This window comes from Drosophila innubila (assembly GCF_004354385.1).
Source record: "Drosophila innubila isolate TH190305 chromosome 2L unlocalized genomic scaffold, UK_Dinn_1.0 4_B_2L, whole genome shotgun sequence".
Taxonomy (NCBI): Eukaryota; Metazoa; Arthropoda; class Insecta; order Diptera; family Drosophilidae; genus Drosophila; species Drosophila innubila.
The window spans coordinates 10938472-10958237 of NW_022995372.1; the positions used below are offsets into that span (position 1 = coordinate 10938472).

General features: G+C 41.7%; 1 protein-coding gene across 6 annotated transcripts in view; it reads right to left on the bottom strand.

Annotated features, from left to right (window-relative positions):
* The window catches only part of LOC117782395 (nesprin-1), a 120936-nt gene that overhangs the window by 12248 nt on the left and 88922 nt on the right, over nucleotides 1-19766 (bottom strand). For 3 of the 6 annotated variants that reach the window (XM_034619504.1, XM_034619512.1, XM_034619510.1), the window contains 6 exons: nucleotides 19018-19362; nucleotides 16839-18159; nucleotides 11504-14258; nucleotides 9145-9255; nucleotides 8536-8700; nucleotides 1356-8474 (listed from right to left, as the gene is read on the bottom strand). In XM_034619504.1, the coding sequence (XP_034475395.1) occupies nucleotides 1356-8474; nucleotides 8536-8700; nucleotides 9145-9255; nucleotides 11504-14258; nucleotides 16839-18159; nucleotides 19018-19362 (11816 nt within the window). The remainder of the gene's footprint in view (nucleotides 1-1355; nucleotides 8475-8535; nucleotides 8701-9144; nucleotides 9256-11503; nucleotides 14259-16838; nucleotides 18160-19017; nucleotides 19363-19766) is intronic. The other 3 variants (XM_034619506.1, XM_034619505.1, XM_034619509.1) reach the window with 1 other exon arrangement.

Sequence of the window (19766 nt, forward strand, 5' to 3'; positions counted from 1 at the left end):
GTTCAAAATAACAATAGGAATATGACTTTAATAACAGAATTCGCGAAAATTTTAAGTACAACATTTAACATTTAAAAATTTTGGATTGAGAAAATGTTCTATAAAAAAGTCAGAATACGCGATATACAATTTTTTTTTTATGACTTATGCTAAAATTTTTTAGAAAACTTTAAAAAATTCTCATTTTAATTTATAAATATGAAAATATTTTATACATTCTATATTAAGCTGCATATTATAAAAAAGTTATTAATATTTTATTTGTTTTTTTTAAGGTTTTATGAGTACTCTTCTTATTATTGTGAACACGTCTGTACACGTGCAGGTCTCTGTATGCTGCGCAGGTAGTCAGGTCTTTTGGCATATTCAAAAGGAGGGAATAACACCGGATCCGATGCCTGAACCGTTAACCGAAACTAACCGTTTCATTTTTAGTACCGGAACTAAAACCGTACCGAATGAAAATTATCTGTCAAGAACCGAACACCGAAACATTTGTACCGGTACGGTTGTGGTTAAAGAGTTGACCAACTTCCAACTGGCATAACTGGATCATAACTGAACCAATTTTCAAGCGGAATGTCATGACTTGGCCTCTTAATTCAATCTGCATTCAAATTTTGTTCATTTAGAAAATTTAATTATTTTCGACCAAGATTCGATTTGGATGGTAGGTTTCCTCCTTTAAAATTTTGAAAATTCAAAATTTTAATCTCAAGTTTTCACTTTTAATCAACTCCTTATATCGTAATTAGTATCAAACAACACTTAAAACTTGATTCTGAGACCTTTCATTTTTTTTGTAATAAATCATGTGAAATTGAACAAAAATTTTGACGTGTAAAGTGACTAACTCCGAAGTCTGACTAACTTCAAACTGTCATAACTTGATCAAAACTGAACCGATTTACAAGCGGAAAGTTATTTTTTTTCTTAATTTCTCTAAATTTATTTTGCATTCAAATTTTATTAAATTAAAAAAAAATATTTTTCTCTAGACTCTACTAGATACTGATTTCGATGCTAAGGGTCCCCCCTTTGAAACTGTGAAAATTCAAAAATTTTTAAACTCAAGTTTTCACTTTTTTTCTACTCCTTATCTCCCAATTAGTATAAAACAATACTTTAAATATTTAAATATAAATATATAGTCATATTTATTATAAAAGGGTTCAAAATTGATTTGTTGTACCGTAACGTACCGGAACTGATACCGAAACCGAAAGCCAAAAATTGAAATAGGGCCTTTTACCGAAACAGTTATTTCGTGACGTACCGGATCCGAAACTTTTACCGATATTTGTTTCGGTTTGATTCCCTGTTCAAAAGTATCATAAATGCATCTGAGAACTTACCTCCAATCTCTCGGTGGCCTTACGCAGGCGTTCATAGTCAACCTGACCATGGACACGTATCAGTTCCATCATGAAGTCCGTTTCCTGAACAGAGCCGTGAACCTGTTCCAACTGGCGTTCGTAGCGTAGCCACATTGCCAAACGGTTACGTAGTATGGCCATAATGTTGGTGCACTTGCTCTCGAGGAAGGCATGATCATCTTGCAGCTGGGATATGTCACGTTCCAGCTTCACCGGCGACACGGACATTTTCAGACGCATGGGCAGAGTGTGGAGCATCTGGCGTATACGCATTATTTCCTGCCAGCTGGCAACGAGTTCCTCACCCGCAGCCTGACAATCTGCGACAGCCTTTTCAATGACATCGGCTCCTTGACGCTCTGCGGATTCACATTCATCGAGGATAACTGAGATTTTGGCCTGATGCTTGCGTTGATTGCTGATGCCCTCATGGATGGCTTGGAGCTGATCCCGTAGAACGGAAGCGAACTCCAGTTCCTCGGCAATTTGTGTCGTAATCTTGTGGGAGAGAGCGAAGAGTTCGCCAACCTTCTCGGGCTCGATCGCAGGCTCCTGGAGACCAATCCTACCCAGTTCGTTGCCAATGAAGCCAACGCGTGTGCGGAGCACCTGCACCCTCTCGATATAAAGACTGAGCTCCTCCTCGTTCTTGATGACACCCTTCATGCTGGTCATTGTCAGATAGATTTCCTGCAACTCTCGCTCGACGAGCTTTAGTTTCTCATCGGGTGGCATATCCTCTGAGGACAGACACTCCACGATATTGTGCTGGATGAGCTCAATGGCCTGAGCAACGGCTTGCCAGCGATCCTCCAGTTGGGCATGGAACTGACGCTGCAGCATCTCATCCGCCAGAGGGATAACCTGCAGGGATTTCTCTAGACTGTGACCCGCATCATTGCGTATGTTGTTGTGGAGTTCAAAGCGTGCCTTGATCTCCCAGAATTGACGGATATGAGGTATGGGCTCCTCTGTGGGCTTCGATGGTATTTGAATCTGTCGCAATTCTTGCTCCGCTTCCCTTACAAATGCCTCCATTTTGTCCGTCTGCTGTTCGTACTGCACCCAGATCTCCTTGAAGATCAGCAGGCGATGCAGATAGAGTGCAACCTCCTCTCGCAGCTTGAGAAGCACAATTATTGCCTCGTTGGTTTCCTCTACGAGATTGGGCGCCTGGACGAGCTGTTGCAGTTTGTTGGCAATTCCCGAGAGTTGTGTCATTTTCACATAGTGATGGGAGATGTCATTGCTTAGGGATTGATAGAGCGTGGCATATTGATCATAGTCGGCTGAGGTAACCGCCGATAGATCGGGCACACGTTGTTGTGCCACCTGCAACCATTGCAGCTCATCCCGCATTCCCTTCTCGAGTACAGTCCAGCGGGAAGCAGCTTGCACCAGCTTCGAGGATCGCTCCGAGGCACGCTCCAATAACTGGGTTGCTCTCTGATAGAGTTCCTTGTGCAGTTCCGAGTGCTTTTCCCTTGTCTCACTGTCGATATTCTCCTCCAGGGACTCGAGCATGGCCCGACAATGGCTGAGATTGACAAAGAACTTGCGCTGCTTTTGCACCTCGTTGTTCAGCAGTTCCAACGAACTGGACACAATCGGACTCTCCACCATCTTGTCGGCTAGTACGGTAATGTTGGTAAACTCCTTAAGAGTCTGCTCGTACTCCTCGGCCAGGGATTGCACTTGGAGCAGACGATCACGCTCCGCTTCGATGTTGTTGCCAATATTCATGCTCGCCTCGTAGACACTGTGAATATCCTGTGGCATTTTCTTGCCCGGAAAATCGCGTTGGAAAAAGCGTGCACTCTGCAAAAGCTCTCCCAGTTGTTGTTGTGATCCCACATACTGTTGCTCCAGCTCATTGAGCATCGCTAGCTTCACCGACAGCGGATGCTCTTGATTTATAGCCTGCTCATAGCGAATCTGTAGCTGATCCAACATAATGGTAACTTCCCGATAGAGCAACTCAAAGCTATGCCACTTATCGAGATCCTTGCTATCCTGAGCTTGATTCTGCTGTGTCACTTGCCTTACTGCATCCACGTGTTCCTTGAGTGTGTCCACACATTGCAACAGCTCCTCAGCTGTCGGTTTATCGACTCCCGACAGCTGTTCCTCCAAGGTAACCACATTTTCCTTAATGGTGTCCAATTCCTCGTTCAACGTGGTGTAATTGTTCAATTTCTGCTCGGAGGGTCCTTCATTGGAGTTTTGACGTATCAAATAGACACGATACTCAATGGTTTCCAGCCAAGTCGAAACCTTCTCAATGACCGTAATGACAGTGGTGTGTATAATGGTTTTATCCCCACTGCGTATGGCGGCATCCAAGGTTCTCAGCCCGTCGTTGACCTCCTCCAAGCGTTGTTCCGTTGGCACCTGTTTAATCTGCTCGGAGAGCGTTGCCAAATGAAGTACATCACTCAGTGGAGTTTGTTGTTGTGGCGTCGCTTGCTTCAGGTGTCGAATACGATTGTCGATAGCTTCCTTTGTTTCTGTCCAGATAACTTGTGGCTTACCCGGATAAAGCTGCAAGCTTTCGCTCGCGATCAAGGCTTGAGAAGCATCCATTAGAGTTGGAGACTTCTCGACATTCACACTGCTTGTGGGACTGACCCAAATCTGCTCTTGATTGACATCGGGTCCAGGGGTAATGGGCACAATGAGCTCCTCGGTGGGTGAAGCCACTTCCTCAATTGTCACAGACGAAGTGGGTCCAGTGCGTGACTTTCCTACTCCGCTCTGTTGTTGCGAGGCGATGCTCACCTTGTTCTGCTCGACAATGTGCACGGGAAGATCAGGATACTCATCGTAGACAGTGGTCTTTGTGATTTGCAGCTGGACACGTTGAGGCTTCAAGGGATCGACTTCCAAGGGATCAGCCGCTGGAGGCAAATGAGGCACCTCTTCAATTCCCTGATTGGTTGACACCACAATGCCCGACTCGGAAAGCAGTTCTGGAGCAATTTCAACTGTTACGCTGATTTGTGGATCCCCATCGGAAGTGGTTTGTGGTGCGGGTATACCCTTTGCTTTCTTCTTTCCCTTTCTGCTTGGCTTCTCCGGCTTGGGCAGCTCCATGGTCTGCGTGTACTCGTAGAGTGTAGGCTCCACCAAGGATGCATCTGAATCTGCAGGTATGGCCACTGTAGTTCTCACCTCCAACTCGTAGGGTTCCGAAATAGAAGTCGTGGTTAGGGAGCTATCTTCAAGTGACACTGGCTGTGGCTCGTCCCTTGGTGTGGTTTGCACCACAACATCGCTTACTTCAACTGGTTCCACAGTGTTGGCAATCAGCTCTGCTGGTTCTGGTGTCATTGTCTGCACCTGTGTCTCAGTTGTCGAAATTGCTTCGGTGAATGTCGATTGCTCTGCCGTGGGAACTGGCAAATCAATGGTCATATCTTTAACCAGATCCGTGACAAGAGCTGGGACCACCTGATCGCTCTTTGGCTCAGCTTCCCTTGGAGATTCTTTGGGCGTTGTTTGCAGTTCCTTTTCAATTGTGGTCGTCACAGTTGTTTGACTGGAAATCTCCACAGTTTCCCGAGGTTGTCCACTGACATCGGTTTGAATCTCAGTGGTGGACATCTCGACGGGTTCAGGCTGATCGTCTTGGCCACGTGGCGTTGTCTGAGCTTCAGTCTCGCTAATTTCCACAATGAGAGTTTGCGATTCATTTTCCTGATTTTCGGGATGGATATCCAGGCTCGTTTGCACCGCTGTCTCATCGAGTTGAGGCTGATGCTGTGGTGAAGTTTGCGAAGACTTAATCTCGTGCTCTACCTCAACAGCTGTTGGAGTGGGAGCACGTGGTGTTGTCTGCTGTTCCACGTCTTCAACTAGCGCGAGTTCAACAACTTCAGTGGGGATAACCAGCTCAGTGAAGGGATTGCGTGGTGACTCTGATGGAGAGCTGATAACCGCATCTTCAATTACTTTTACGGTCGTATCAATGTCCATGCTGGACAAATCACTCTCAGCGCTGATCTCCACAATCGATTCGTGTCGCACTTTACCCTCCGATTCAATGCTGGCGCTGTTATCACGTGGCGAATTATCGGATGAGACTGGAGCATGTGAATCCTCCTCCTCGGCCTTTTCCTTTTGCTTCTTCTTCTTGCGGCGCTTCTTCTTGGAATCTGAGGAGTCATCATTATCATCGGCAACAGTCTTTTCTTCTGCCTCGTAGCCAGTTTCATGTACAGATTGCGCTTCGATATCGGAAACGGCAATCGGTTCTGGTTCGGGAACGGGAACGGAAACGGCCACTGGTTCCACTTTTGTTTCTGTCTTATTTTGTGTTTGCTCTTCAACTGGCTCTGCATCTCTTCTCTTCTTTTTCTTTCGACTTCGCTTCGTGGTCGCATCATCGTCGCGAGTTTCCATTGCCGTTACAGTCTCTACAATGGACATGGTGACCTTACCAGGCATTTGAGTGTCGGGTTCAGCTACAGCGGATGTTGTTCCTATTGCCACCTTGAGTACACCAACTCCTGGAGCTTCTAAGGAGGGTGCGGTAATCTGATAGGTTTTGCGAGGAGATTCCGAGTCAGCTGCCTCGCCAGAGATGAACAGTTGTGTGGCAACACGCACATCTGTTTGAGCCACCTTCTTGTCCACAATTGCAGGCTCAATTTGGGATATTTCCAGGTGCTTAGTTGCTTGAGATGTCTGAGGTTGTTGGGGTTCTTCTTCTACAGTTACTTGAGTTGTCTGATGTTGTTCCTCTACCACTTTTTGTTGTTCTTTTGCAGGCTCAGCTTGTGATTTTTCAGCTTCAAGGAAAGCTTCAGTTTCAGTTTTTTCCTTTGTTACAGATTGCTCTGGTGAAGGTACAGTCTCAGTTTTTGGTTGTTCAGTCTCAGCTCGCGGAGATGTTGGCTCAAATTCATAAGATTCAAGTGATACCGAGTTGCCAGTTTCAGGACTTGTTGGCCAAATGGTGTCTACAGGCATTGATGAATCTCTGGGAGATGCTCCAGCTGCTTGGCGTATGAGAGTTGTTGTTTCATGCTGGGAGAAATCAATGTTTGTGGGTTGCAGATGATGTTCCAACGGCCAAATTTCATTGATATCTTCCAACAAAGGCTCAATCTCAGCGTCAGTTTCTGTTGTTGGGATTACTTGTGTAGGTTGTGCTGTAGATGTTGTGGTTGTTTTTGTTGTGGTTGTTATTGCTGCTGTTGTTACTGCCGCTGCTGTAACATGAACGGGACTGGTAGTTGCAACTTCTACTATTTCTTCAATGTCTACTTGAGGTGCTGGCAATTCTACAGGTGCTTCTTTAATCGTTTCTGTTGTAGTTGTAGTTGTTGCTGTTGTTATTTTTGTTGTTGTTGTTGTTGTTGGTGCTGTATCGAGTTGTTGTTGTTCTAGTTGTTGTTGTTGTTCTTGTGGTGTAGTTGTTGTTGTGGTGCTGATGTTGATAGACTCAATATCAAATACCTGTTGCTGCGGCTCGACTGTCTCGGATTGGGACAGGTCCGTTGCAACTTCTTCGATGAGAACTCCCGGCTCCTGCATCATCCTTTGGAACTCCTCCTCGCTCACCTCTTTACCATTCACCGTACGCACAATGTTGATATTCACATGTGGCGATGTTTCCTCTTCGGTTATCTCAATCTCTTCGGGCTCCTCGACAATCTCCTCGGTTATGTGTTCCTTGCCGTTGATAATCACAACATGTTTGATTATCTTGCGGGTTTTGCGTATCACTTTACGGGTCGTCTGTTGCATTACGGTGCGTATGCTGCCATGTGTCTCCACTTCCGACTGTCCAGCTGTGGCACGGAATGGTTGCATCTTACCATCCACATCGGGACTAAGGAGTTGCTCGTATTGCTCAACAACCGGCTCCGTTTCGAATTCACTGACGATCACCGTCTCCGGCTGAGAGCCATCCAACAGTGTTCCCCTCGTTTGTTGCGTCACCACAGTGCGATAACTGCTTTCCTTTGGATCAGCTATGGTATCTGTGTGTTGTACATTCTCCAGATTGATTTGTCCAGTTGCAGTCACCTCAATATTGCCATCGGCATCGCTGACTGTTTCAATGGAGCTAATTTGCTGCTGTTGCACAATTTGTTGACGCGTTCGAGTTGTGATCTTCTTCACCAAAATATGCTTTGTGCCATCGGGTCCCACAACCACCTCGGTAGTTGTTTCGTCTGGTTCAACAAATGTCGTCTCAAATGCTTGTGGCACATTCTTCAGTATCAACTCGGTAGCACGATCTACATCTCCTCTGGGTTGCTGATGGTAACGTGCCTCGATTTCCACATCCTCTGGTGGTTCATCAACATTCTTGTTCAACATGGTGTCAATCTGTATTGTCTCCTGTCCACGTTGCACAGTCTGCGTTACCATTATATTCTCAGTTGGTTGACGTTCCCTCAACGTTTGCAGCGCCACTTCAGCGGTTTCTACGGGCAACGCTTCCTGGAAGCTTGTCTGCGCCTCCACATTGCTTGTGGTTATCTGTGGTTGAGCCTGGGCTGGAATCTCTGGCTGCTGCAAGCTGAAGGAAGTCTGCGTCTCTACATAAACGCCAGTTGGTTTAATCTCTTCCTCTGGCATGGAACTAGAGTCAATTGTATTTTCATTGGATTCAATCGATTCTGGTGCTGCAGTGGTGCTGATAGGAGGTTGAATTTTGGCATCCTCCAGCACACGTTGACGCTGTGCATCATCGCTCTTTGCCTTGCGCAATTCCACGATGCGTTTCTCAATGGTAAAGATGCGTGTGGTAGCCACAGTGATTTGTTCCCGCAATATGATAATGATGCTTTGCAGTTGCTCCATTAGGGTATCTGCGAGGGGTGCCACATCGGGTTGACTTTGGAGCTGACGTGTCTGCTCAACCAAATCATCCATAGACTGTTGACGTTCCTTCAGCGTGCGTAACAATTGTTGACTGCGCTCAACTTGGGATTTCAAGATCTGTTCATCGGTGCTGCTCTCCGTTGTGGTCTCAAACGAGGCCAACTCGGCGGAGACATCGTTGATCCAGCGCTCCAACTCCAACAAATGCTGCTGATACTCATCAATCTCTTGCTCACGCTTCTTCTGGCCATGCATAGCGTTCTAAAAGTAAGATTTTATATTAAAACTTGAACTGATAACTATGAGAAATCTATTAACTTACGGCTATCATAGTGATGCCTTGCTGTGTCCGCCTCAAGAGAAGATCAATGCGATCTGTAGTCTCGTTTAGCAGACGCTCAGTGGCAGGATCTGTTGGCAATGCCTTTGCTTGCTCCTTGAGGTTGCGTGCTTCCTTCTCATGTACTTCCAGATTTTCTTGGATTAGCTGCGCATCGGGCAAAAAAGAATTCATTTAACACGAATTTTGTCAAAACTTGACAAAAACAAAAACTGATATTTGCAAAATGTTGTTTAGCCTTTAATAAAAAATAGTTTTTGTAAGACGGAAAAAGTTTCGACTACTTGTACAACAAATTCTAATACTCAACTAGGTATTCTATACTATCTATAGATTTCGAACTCGAATTATCTATAAGTAATGTACGATTGTTTTATGGAATGATGCGATTGTGTTATTTAACTTATGTGACACACGCCAGCATCCATTAATCGTTTCAAAAATCAATTCATTAACTATATTTACAGTGTGAGTACAAGTAATTAATATCTACTAAATATGGTTGTTAAAAAGATTGCTGAACACGTGCATCCAAAGAGATCTTTTGTTAGATTGCTATAGAGTTCGCTATAAGAGTATCTGGATCATTACCTTTAATCCCTGTAGCATGCCCTCCAAGCTGCTGTAGTTCATATTTCCAATGCCATCCTCGACGGTTGAGAGCGATTGTAGCAGTTCGTCGAGTTCTTGTGTTATTAATTCCTATAAAATTGCATTGTACAATTGCATTTGGGGGGGTGGGGAAGGAATATTAATAAATTGTTAATAAAAATAAACAGTGATAGATTTTTTTCTATTTTTTTTTTGTAAATATTTGTTGCCGGCTTCTATACAGTTACAGCATTTTTACACATTAAACAAAGTGTATAACATATTTCATTTTAAACTTGGATGCAATGCAGTCAGCCATATAATTGAAAATAACTTAGCTTGAATTTTATTTAATAAACTTATTTAAATGTAACACATGCGCATATATTATAAAGTATATGTATATATCTTAGTTATTATATGAGCGGCATTTAATGAGTTTGGCAAGAGGACAGCGGATAGACAAAAGCACCAAATGCGAAAGTCCCTGTACTTTATTATATTCACATAAACTTTTAAATAATTTTTGGTTTTTAAATAATAAAATTGATACTAATTTAATCTAATTTTATAGCTTACATAACTCAAGCATTAAATCCGAAAAAAAAATGTATAAAATAATAGTATCCTCAATGAGATGTATAGCAAACTACTATTTCTTTATGCAGCAAATACATGTACTCACATGATTACGCACAGAAATCACATACATGCAAACACACATCTGTCTGTAATCTTAATTATTGTCAAGCTACGTACTTTGATTTTAGAATACTTCTAAATTAAATATTTAAGATACCATTTAAAATGAACTTCAGGATTTAATTCTATCATTAAAACCAATTTTAAAATACAATATTGAAGGAACTTTGAGGAGTTGGTCTAGTTTAACTGATCTGTGTATAAATTACACAAATCTTTTACTAATACAAAAGATTACCTTAGATTACTTTAACTGGGTCATATTTATATCGCATATAGAAATGTTTTTTGTTTTAATCAAAATTTATAATATTTTTAATTTAAATCTAATATACTTTTTTCGTGGATTTGGAGTACAGTGTACTCTTAACTAAATAAAAAACTTCTTTCTTACTTTCAATAAATAATTCCTATAAATTTGTTTGATTCTTTCAAAGATTTTCACACTTGAGTAAAAACTACACTCTTTAACTATGCATAAACACTTTTGTATTGCTTTACACACAGTTTTCGGTAAAAATTAAAAACAATTTCTTCAGATGTAACAAAGCTATTGTGAATGCGAAAAGTATTGCAGTCCGCATTGAACTCACGGTCTAGACTAAAACTAAAAATTTACTGGCGCACTGAGATATTTTTAAGTAAGTAAATCGGGGCTGCATCGCATGGATCTCTATATAGATGGATGCTTAATTATATTTTTAGCAAAGAGGGAAAATGCCGCAAAAACAAAAAAAGAAAACATTTGACGAGATCTGCAGGGCGGCAATGCAGAAGGCAATGAACTCATAAGAACATACTATTTGTTACATTTCAAATGGGCATATTCTGCTTGAAAACTGTGTGGGGTGCGCACTTTTGAGCAGCACTGTGCTCGTACTTGTGTGTGTGTGTGCATGTGCAAGTGCAAGTGCGAATGCCTGTGTGTTTGTGTGTGTGCGGGAATGTCTGCGTGTTTTGCCTATTCAGAAATAAAAACTGTGCAAATAAAGTATTAAAAATAGATTTCAAATATTAAAACGTGCAACTTGGTTAATAGTTTATTTTATTTAGTTAAATTTTACTGAAATATTTGTAAATATAATAGTTAAACCTACTACTATTAGTTGTTTTTCTGGTTTTACAATGGTTAAGATCAATTAGTAAGGAACATAAGCAATGTAATCAAACTAACGAGTGTTAAAACTAGGTATATAGAATATAAACTCAAATTAATATTACTGTTAAACTTATGTCATAAAGTATTTAGACGGATGCAATTTAAGGTAACAAAACATAAAAAGATACATTTTAAAGAAAACATAAATCAAAAGATAGCTATAAGAATTAACAATTGGTTAAAGTTAGTATAAAAAATTTTAAAAATAGATACATATTTTTTTTTGTATTTTATTGTTATTGTTTTGGCGCAACTGCCAAAGATCCAACAGCAAGCAGCAGTCGCCTTGTTTCGACCTTACTGTAGGCCATTATCAGGGTTTGCTGCTGCTGGTGGCATGAGGTGGCAACATGTGGCTGAAGCGCCGCAACAACAACAACAGGAGGTGGAAGGGGAGCAGCAATTGCCGTATAAAAGCCATGAACAAATACCAAAACCACACACAAAAGCTGCAAATATTAGAATTAGGAATAAACGAAGGCTCAATGTGATTTTCACCTTCTGGCGTTGCTGTTGTCGCTCTAGCAAATCATTGCCAGCAGCAGTTGTTGTCGTAGTTGTTGTTGTGGTGACGTTGCTGGTTGTTGCTGGCTCTTCTGCTGCTGCTGCTGCTTCAGTAGTTGTTGTTGTTGTTACTGTTGTTGTTGTCACAACTGTGCGCTTTATGACACTTGACAAGTTGTCAGCTTGTGGCGCCACCGAGTCGTTGTCGCTGCTCGTTGTTGTAGTTGTCGTTTCGCTGATTGTTGCTGCAGGCGTCTCAGCAGCAACTGTTGCTGTGAGCGCTTGCTGAACTGGTGTTGTCTCCTCTGGTGTTGTTGGTGGTGTTGTCGGTGTCGGTTTCGGGGTTGATGCCGCAAACTTATTAATTACGGCTGTTGCCACAGGCAAAATGGCGCTGGTGGCCGCCAATGTTGTCGCTTGTGTTGCTGTTGCTGCCGCATTGGCAGCAGCATTTAAAGTGTAAGTTGTGGCGCTCGCCAATTGGATTAGTGCATTTGCAACGTTAGTTGTGGAAAGAACAGGGGGATTTGTTTCAGGGGAGGACATTTGCTGTTGATCAAGTGACACTGAGGGTGTCAACTCAATCGATTTTGTTACAATTTCCTTACTCTCGACTGTTGGTGCCAATTCAACTTTAACCTGAGGTTCGGCTTCTAAAGCCAAGTAAGTACTTTGGTCCCTCCAATGGCCTACACCACCTGGCAAATCGGTTGACATATATTCCGATGAACAACTGCGATTCTGATCGTACTGAGTTGTATCTGTTTCGGGTGTCGGTGTTGCATTGCCACTGCTACCACTACCAGGATCGCGGTCGTTTGAGTTGTCATCATCGTCATGCGGCTTACGAATTTCAGGCACTGTCAGTTTATCCCCATCATCATCATCATCATCATCGTCGTCGTCATCGTCAACGTCATCATCGTCTTTGTCATTGTCCTTGTCTGGTTTCACATCGTCGGGTTTCTTGTCTTTGTCAAGTTTTGTATCGACAACACCATCATCATCACGCTTCAGTCTATCAATACTGTTATCGAATAAATCTACATCGATGCCAGACGTTTGCCAGTCATCCATATACAGATTTAGACGCAACTGATCGATGTTGCTAATTGGTGTTGTTGTTGGTGTCACCTCAACGTTAGGAATGTTTACAATTGACGATGCTTCTAGTTCAGTCTTATCTACAACGTTATCAGCTATCAATTTACTTGATTCTGTAATCGTAGTCGTTTTCACTACAGTTTCCGTAATGATGTCAGTCTTTTGCTTATCGTCTTGGGTTTCCTGAGTTTTCCTATCCGTATCCGTCTTAGATAAGTCTGTCGTCGTTATAGTTTTGTATAGGGCATAAGCGTTATCTGCCGTTTGTCTATGATGATTAATTGATTTCAAGAAGTTGTCTTGACTGAGATGCCACAGTAGTTCACTTGGCCTTCTGGGCTCTATTGTCAATGTTTGGGGCAAGCATACCTGCTCTACAAGTGTTATCGAGGTTGTCGGTTCAGACTTCTCAACGAGTATTGTTCTCCCTTCGCTTACTGAATTGGGTTCCTCTACTGTTACCTGTTCAATCTTTGCTACAATTCCCTCTAAATTCATTTCTGGCTTTTCGACAGGTTTAACTTCTTCAACTATAGTTATTGTTTCTAATTTGGGTTCAACGGACTTTTTGATTAAATGCAACTGATTAATACCTTCATCAATAGCATTCTCTGCTATGGAACGCAATAATGTATGCCTATCAAGATGTAAATTGTATGCAAGAATCTCAGAGTTAAGCTCTGGCAGAGCTTCGGGTTCAATTATCACATAATCATCCATTAGTGTCTCATCATTTGGCGATTCAAGGATTGGTTGTTCGATTACCTTTGGTACATTTGCCTTCAATAATTGATACTGTGTTTCAATCAATTCATATCTGGGACGTAGATGAGTCGTTTCAAATTGTAGATTTCTCACCAGAGATTCCAGTTTATTTGAAGAGTCTGTTTCTACGGTTTCGCTTTCAATTTCCGTGATTTCAGGGTGAATTGTCAGTTCGTTTGAATGAGATGTCACTACAGTAGAGACATAAGATGTTGGTTGTTCATCAATGATATTCTTAACAGCCTCTTTAGTTTGTACATCTTTGTGTGTTGTCACGGTTGTTGTTACATAGGTTGTTGTCTTTGATGATTGTTCATCTTCAAGATCAATCTGGTGCTTAGGTTCTTGGAAATTTGTTGTTTTGCTTACAATAACTGAGGACCATGCTGGTAAGTCAGATTCATTCTCATCTTTATCATTAGGGACTGCAGGGGGGAATACTTTAGTTTCAGTTTGAACAATTGCTGACCACGTTGTTGGTTGATCGGTTGGCGATTGTACTGCAACTTCTGGAAGGTTATTATCTAGTGGTATATCAATAGTAATTGGAGAATCCTCTTTTGTATCCACTTGATCGGTCTCTTCCATTTCAACAGTATCCGTGATCGATTTCTGACCGGGTTTCAATGTAGCAGACCAGTATGATGTTTCGCATATAAATGCATCAGCTTCGGCTGTACTTTGCGAATCATAGGCAGGGATATTGATTTCATCAGTTTTGAATAAATTTAATGGTGTTGACTCAGCAACAGTTTCAATTGGTATTACAGAAACTGTTTCTTCAATTGTTGGTTCTGGTGCAGATGTTGTTTGCAAAATAATTGCTGTTACAGTCTCGATGGGCTTATTTGGTTCTTCAGTTGGTTTGAACGGAGCTAAAAGTGTTTTCTCGGTAGCCGCATCAATTGTAGTTGTTTGAGATACAATTGACGACCACGATTGAGTTGAAGATTGTGGGTCGTCAATTTCAGGAAACTTTGATTCAATCACATCCTTTGGCTCTTCACCGCCAATCGTCTCTTTACCAACTGTTTCTGGTTTCTGTTGAGCCTTAGCCAATTTCTTCTCCTTCTTGGATATTTTCTTAGGTTCAACAACTTCTATCGGCTCCTCAACAACAGTGGGCCTCTCTTCAGTTTCAATTGTAGCAATAGAAATTGGCTCCTCAGCTGGTTTGAATGGAGCTAAAGGTGTCTTCTCGGTAACTGTTTCAGCTATAGTTGTTTGGGATACAATTGACGACCACGATTGAGTTGAAGATTGTGTGTCGTCAATTTCTGGACCCATTGATTCAATATCTTGCTTTGGCTCTTCGGCGACAATCGTCTCTTCAACAACTGGTTCTGGTTCCTGCTGAACTTTAGCCAATTTCTTCTCCTTCTTGGTTTTTTTCTTAAGCTCAACAACTTTTTTCGGCTCCTCAACAACTGGTTTAATCTTCGACAATTTCTCCTCAGTTTCTTCAGTGGTTTTGAATGAAATTGAAGGTGTCTCAGATGTAATTGTTGCTTCCGGATGCGTAACAGGAACTTGTTCGGCAGAAATATCTACAGCATTTGAAATGAGGTTGGTTGTTTCGACATGAACATGTTCCTGATTGTGGACATGTGTTGATTTGGGCTCGAATGTCTTTGATTTGTGGATGATTTCCTTTTCAGCATTTATAAAATCAACAATATCACTTGAAGGTTTCTTTTTAGACATCTGCTTTTGTTTCTTGGGTTTGGGCTCAGATTCCAATTTAAATTGTATTGCTACTTTATTGTCTGTTAATGGTCTCCTTACGTCTTCAAAAATAATTTCTTTGGTTTCGATTCGAAGTTGACGGATTTGTTGAGCTGGTTCTGGAACATTATGTGCAGCGATAGCAGCCCATGACATGCCCGATGTAATTGGGATTGGAGCGGGAGCTACCTCTGTTTTGGTATCGATTAATGCTAAAGATTGAAGTTTGTCATCCTTAGCATGTTGAATTGCAAAAGCTGGTTCAGCGAAAGGTTTCACATGGTTTGATTTATTGGTTTCTTTTGGCTTTTTAGATTTCTTCTTCTTCGGCTTTTCTTCGACATTTGAATTTTGAGATTGCTGAGAACGAGATCGCGAACGATTTCGTTTCTTTGAAGTTATTTCGAGGAACCCTTGTTCTTCTTGTGGTTGTAATTTTTCTTCGATCTTAGTTACTTCAGTGACTGCTATAATCGGTCGGCTTATTGTGCGTGAGGTTCTCTCTATAGGTTCCTCCCTTACTTCCCAGGGTTGCGCAACTGAAGACCATGATGGTAAATCAACATCTGTTGGATTAAATTCATCATCCATCATTTCCTTCCAGGACAATGTGAATGACTTTTCAGGATATTCACTTAACTCAACAGTTTCAGCTTCCGGAGTCCTGACTGTCGGAGGAATAATGGGATCTGGAAATTCGGTTACTATTACAACAGATGAGCTTTGAGGTCGTTCTATAACTCGGGAAACGGGTTTATTTTCTGAGTAGTCAATGCTGCTGGGAGAGTCTGATTCCGAGTCCTGATATCGAATATTTGTGTTGTCTGTAAAACCAGACTTTTTAACGACTTCGGCATAAGTCTCGGATTGAGACCATACGGACGGTTTTGGTTTTGGCAATTGAATACTGAAGTCACTTGGAGAGGACGCAACTACAAACGTAGGAGCTTCAGGAATAACCATTGCTTTCTGAATGTGTTCAACTTTGACAGACTTCTTTTCCTTTTTTGGTTTTTGTTTTTTGAGTTTCTCGTCCACAATGTTTTGTTCTTTTTGATCAACAATCTCTGAAGTTTCCGTCTTAACAACTTCTTCAACATGTTTAATTACTGGTTTCGTCTCTTTCTCGATTTTATCGGGGAACAATTTTTGTTCGTGGGAGATGAATTCCTGTATTTCGTGTGCTTGTGGTGTTATTGGAGATATTTCAACAGATTGTGTAACTATTGATGACCAAGACATGGGTTGAAGAGATAATTTCTCAGTAGACGGCTTTTCCTCTATTTCCGGATCATCAATTCTGTCAGTCAATTTGGAAACAATGACTTCTGAAACAAGATCATGTTTGGATGGTTTCTTCTCTTTCTGCTGCAATTTTTTCTCCTTCTTTGTTTTTTGTTTCATTGGTTTGTCGTTCACTATGGTTGAGAAGTTCTGTTCTTTCTGAATGAAGTCCTGTATGTCATGGGAGGAGGATTCCACTGGAATTGTTTGTGAAACAATTAAAGACCATGATTGCGTTGAAGATAGTGTATCGTCAATTTGTGGAACCTTAGGCTGTTCGAAAACAACCTCTTCTTCCATAACTGGTTCTGGTTTCTGTTGAACCCTAGGCAGTTTCTTCTCCTTCTTGGACCTTTTCTCAGGTTCATTCTCATCTTTCGGCTCTTCAATAATTGTGGGTTTCTCAACAACTGCATGAATGGACACATCAATTGGTTTGAATGGAGGTGAGGGTGTCTTCTCGGTAGCAGTTTCAATTGTAGTTGTTTGAGATACAATCGAAGACCACGATTGAGTTGAAGATTGTGTATCGACAATTTCCGAAACCTTTGATTCAATCACATCCTTGGGCTGTTCGACGACAATCGGCTCTTTTACAACTGGTTCTGGTTGCTGTTGAACCTTAGGCAGTTTCCTCTCCTTCTTGGACTTTTTCTTAGGTTCAATCACTACTTTTGGCTCCTCAGCAACAGTGGGTTCCTCAGCAACTGGTTCAACAATCGACAATATCTCCTCAGTTACAATTGTGGTAATAGGAACGGGCTCCTCAATTGGTTTAAATGGAGCTAAAGGTGTCTTCTCGGTAACAGTTTCAATTGTAGTTGTTTGAGATACAATTGAAGACCACGATTGAGTTGAAGATTGTGTATCGACAATTTCCGAAACCTTTGATTCAATCACATCCTTGGGCTGTTCGACGACAATCGGCTCTTTCACAACTGGTTCGGGTTGCTGTTGAACCTTAGGCTGTTTCCTCTCCTTCTTGGACTTTTTCTTAGGTTCAATCACTTCTTTCGGCTCCTCAGCAACAGTGGGTTTCTCAACAACTGGTTCAACAATCGACAATATCTCCTCAGTTACAATTGTGGTAATAGGAATGGGCTCCTCAATTGGTTTAAATGGAGCTAAAGGTGTCTTCTCGGTAACAGTTTCAATTGTAGTTGTTTGAGATACAATTGACGACCACGACTGAGTAAAGGATTGTGAATTGTCAATTTCCGAAACCTTTGATTCAATCACATCCTTGGGCTGTTCGACGACGATCGGCTCTTTTACAACTGGTTCTGGTTGCTGTTGAGCCTTAGGCAGTTTCCTCTCCTTCTTGGACTTTTTCTTAGGTTCAATCACTTCTTTCGGCTCATCAGCAACAGTGGATTTCTCAACAACTGGTTCAACAATCGACAATATCTCCTCAGTTTCAATTGTGGTAATAGGAATGGGCTCCTCAATTGGTTTGAATGGAGCTAAAGGTGTCTTCTCGGTAACAGTTTCAGTTATAGTTGTTTGGGATACAATTGACGACCACGATTGAGTTGAAGATTGTGAGTCGTCAACTTCTGGACCCTTTGATTCAATCACTTGCTTTGGCTCTTCGACGCCAATCGTCTCTTCCACAACTGTTTCTGGTTTCTGTTGAACCTTAGCCAATTTCTTCTCCTTCTTGGATATTTTCTTAGGTTCAAGAACTTCTTTCAGCTCCTCAACAACAGTGGGCCTCTCCTCAGTTTCAATTGTAGCAATAGGAATGGGCTCCTCAGTTGGTTTGAATGGAGCTAAAGGTGTCTTCTCGGTAACAGTTTCAGCTATAGTTGTTTGGGATACAATTGACGACCACGATTGATATGATTGTGAGTCGTCAATTTCAATCACTTGCTTTGGCTCTTCGACGACAATCGGCTCTTTTACAACTGGTTCTGGTTCTTGTTTAACCTTAGGCAGTTTCTTCTCTTTCTTCGACTTTTTCTTAGGTTCAATCACTTCATTCGGCTCCTCAACAACAGTGGGCCTCTCGTCAGTTTGAATTCTGGAGATAAGAACGGGCTTCTCAGTTGGTTTAAATGGAGCTAAAGGTGTCTTCTCGGTAACTGTTTCAGCTATAGCTGTTTGGGATACAATAGACGACCACGATTGAGCTGAAGATTTTGAATCTTCAATTTGTGCAACCTTCGAGTCATTAACTTCCTTGGGCTGTTCGACGACAATCGCCTCTTTCAGCACTGGTTCTGGTTCCTGTTGAACCTTAGGTAGTTTTTTCTCCTTCTTGGACTTTTTCTTAGGTTCAATCTCTTCATTCGACTCTTCCACAACAGTGGGTCTCTCCTCAGTTTCAATTGTAGCAATAAGAATGGGATCCTCAGTTGGTTTAAAGTGAGCTACAGGTATCTTTTCGGTAACAGTTTCAATTGTAGTTGTTTGAGATACAATTAATGACGAAGATTGAGTTGAAGATTGTGTATCGTCAATTTGTGAAACCTTCGAGTCAGTAACTTCCTTGGGCTGTTCGACAACAATCGCCTCTCTCACAACTGTTTCTAGTTCTTGTTGAACCTTAGGCTCCTGAACAGCAGTGGGTCTCTCCTCAGTTTCAATTGTAGCAATAGGAATAGGCTCCTCCGTTGGATTGAAAGGACCTAAAGGTGTCTTCTCGGTAACAGTTTCAATTTTAGTTGTTTGAGATACAATTGAAGAACACGATTGAGTTGAAGATTGTGTATCATCCACTTCCAAGTCCTTCGATCCAATCACATCCTTTGGCAACTCGACGAAAATCGCCTCTTCCACAATTTGTTCCGGTTCCTGTTGAGCCTTAAGCTGTTTCTTCTCCTTCTTGGACTTTTTCTTAAGTTCAATTACTTCTTTCGGCTCCTCAACAAAAGTGGGTTTCCCAACAATTGGTTCAACAATCGACAATATCTCCTGAGTTTCAATTGTGGTAATAGGAATGGGCTCCTCAATTGGTTTGAATGGAGCTAAAGGTGTCTTCTCGGTAACAGCTTCAATTGTAGTTGTTTGAGATACAACTGAAGACCACGATTGAGTTGAAGATTGTGTATCGTCAATTTGTGAAACCTTCGAGTCAGTAACTTCCTTGGGCTGTTCGACGACAATCGCCTCTTTCGACACTGGTTCTGGTTCCTGTTGAACCTTAGGTAGTTTTTTCTCCTTCTTGGACTTTTTCTTAGGTTCAATCTCTTCATTCGACTCTTCCACAACAGTGGGTCTCTCCTCAGTTTCAATTGTAGCAATAGGAATGGGCTCCTCAGTTGGTTTGAAGTGAGCTAAAGGTGTCTTTTCGGTAACAGTTTCAATTGTAGTTGTTTGAGATACAATTAATGACGAAGATTGAGTTGAAGATTGTGTATCGTCAATTTGTGAAACC